Source organism: Triticum aestivum, chromosome 6B (genome assembly GCF_018294505.1).
Source record: "Triticum aestivum cultivar Chinese Spring chromosome 6B, IWGSC CS RefSeq v2.1, whole genome shotgun sequence".
Classification (NCBI taxonomy): domain Eukaryota; kingdom Viridiplantae; phylum Streptophyta; class Magnoliopsida; order Poales; family Poaceae; genus Triticum; species Triticum aestivum.
Window position 1 is genome coordinate 724,990,831 of NC_057810.1, and position 1,829 is coordinate 724,992,659.

The window sequence follows — 1,829 nt, forward strand, 5'->3', positions numbered from 1 at the left end:
TTGAATTCTCTTTTTGAAGGCACTGTTCTTGAGTATTATGTTTTGTGGCTAGTGGATTTGCTCCCCAACATTAGTTTGGTGGTAAATGGTGGCAAATATAAGTATTGCAGGGACAATCTATTGAAGACATCATCTGTTTTTTCTATTCTGGAAGACAAAGTTCTTGATTTTTTATGTTTGACCGCGCCTAGTATATGTTAAGAAAAAAAACCTGGTTTTTGCCAGCTGTTAGTTTTGGGAACTAGGCAATAATCTGATGGTAGGGTCGTAGTGACACATCCCAAACAACTAGGGTTTAACTCTTGTTGGGGAGAATTTCAAACACCTCATCTAGGTGTGCTTGGACTTACTAAATTTCACATTGCTTCCTTGTTGCTGGATTTGTTCCTTATTTTGTGTAGTTTTTTTCATAAAGAAACTGAAAAAATAAGGTGGTGATTTCACTCGTTTAACAACAAAACAGCCCCCATCATTGCAAACACGCAATGGTTGTAGGCCTTGGGCGCTCACATAACAGTAAATGAATGGTAGAAGTTTATAAATTTTAGTACCACACGGCTTAGTGACACTGAAGATATGTTTTCTTTAATGAAAGGGATCTTTCATATGGTTTCATTAACGAAACCGATAGACTTATACAACCAAAATCCAACACACCACCACAAGAAACTGTCTGGGAGAACAACTTAATCACACTCATCCCCTACTTCCCATCTACTCACAAGGTAGAGAAGTTGGACTAAACAAAATATACAATTCCTCCTCAAGTCAGCCACCCTCCAGCCTCGGGATCCAAGGCGCCCAAGCTCCTCCGTGCTTGAAAGAATTCATTTGCCACTCGATCCAGCAGTTTTGTGCACCGCCGCAGCCCCAACTTTGCTTCCTTGTTCACATGCAACGAACTCCATTCATTAATCCAATGTGACATTCTGAAAAAAAAGAACACTAAGATCAGATGGCCAAATTTTACTGACATGGTAGATTAGTGGAGTATGCGTTCTAAGAAGTCGAAGCTTGTTCAATTCCTAGTAGCAGTTCGTACAATTCATTACATCGATGGACTAATTACATGAACATGCATGAACTGGACGAGAGTACATATATGACACCTAGATACAGAGGGCACGGGCTCGCTAGTCCGTAGACCGTAGTACTAGTAATCAACTACTCAGCTTGTCTAATTAATCGAGCTATCCTTGAGACCAGGCCTATCGAAGGCTTGGGGCAAGATCGGCCGCTCTCGTGCTGCTGCTGCTGCTGTGGGCGCTGGGCGAGCCGGCGGGGACTTGGGCGTCCTCGGCATCGGAGTCCTCCTCCTCGGTGATGGGGTCGAGGCAGCCCGCGGCCGCGCGGCGGAGGCGCAGCCGCTGCAGGCGCATGACGTGGAGGGTTTCCGGCGGGGCTGCCTCGTCGGCAGCGAAGCGGACGACTGCGCAGGTTCTCGAAATGGAAGCCATGGAATCCAGCGATGGGTGGTGTCTCGTAGCTAGCTAAGCTTGGATCGAGCGCTTGATTTCTTTGCCGTGCTTGTGGACTGTGGTGGGAGGGAGACGCAGTGTTAGACTATGTATAGCTTCTGTATCTATGTACGTATATGGTACATATTGTAACACAACCATTATATATAATGAGATAAGCCATTCCTAGAGGGTTGTGCTGGTTCCCCAAAACTTATTGTCTTACATGGTATCACGCTAGGTTACGATCGCTTCCGCTTCTAAACCCTAATACCCGCACCGCCGCCGCAGCCGCCGCCGCCTTCACCGCCGCCGCGGCGCCACCGATCGCGCCGCCGCCATGTCGAGCGCCGCCACCACCGGTTCAACTGC

At 47.2% G+C, this 1,829-nt stretch overlaps 1 protein-coding gene across 1 annotated transcript; it reads right to left on the minus strand.

The window, feature by feature from the left end:
- Positions 1–825: 825 nt before the first annotated feature.
- On the minus strand, positions 826–1,521 carry LOC123135237 (uncharacterized). The gene has a single exon (XM_044554299.1). It carries the CDS (start codon positions 1,455–1,457, stop codon positions 1,209–1,211), a length of 249 nt encoding a protein of 82 aa, XP_044410234.1. The 5' UTR covers positions 1,458–1,521; the 3' UTR covers positions 826–1,208.
- Positions 1,522–1,829: the final 308 nt, after the last annotated feature.

Coding starts and splice junctions, on each gene's coding strand:
- LOC123135237 (XM_044554299.1), bottom strand. CDS start 1,457: ATGGCTTCCATTTCGAGAACCTGCGCAGTCGTCCGCTTCGCTGCCGAC.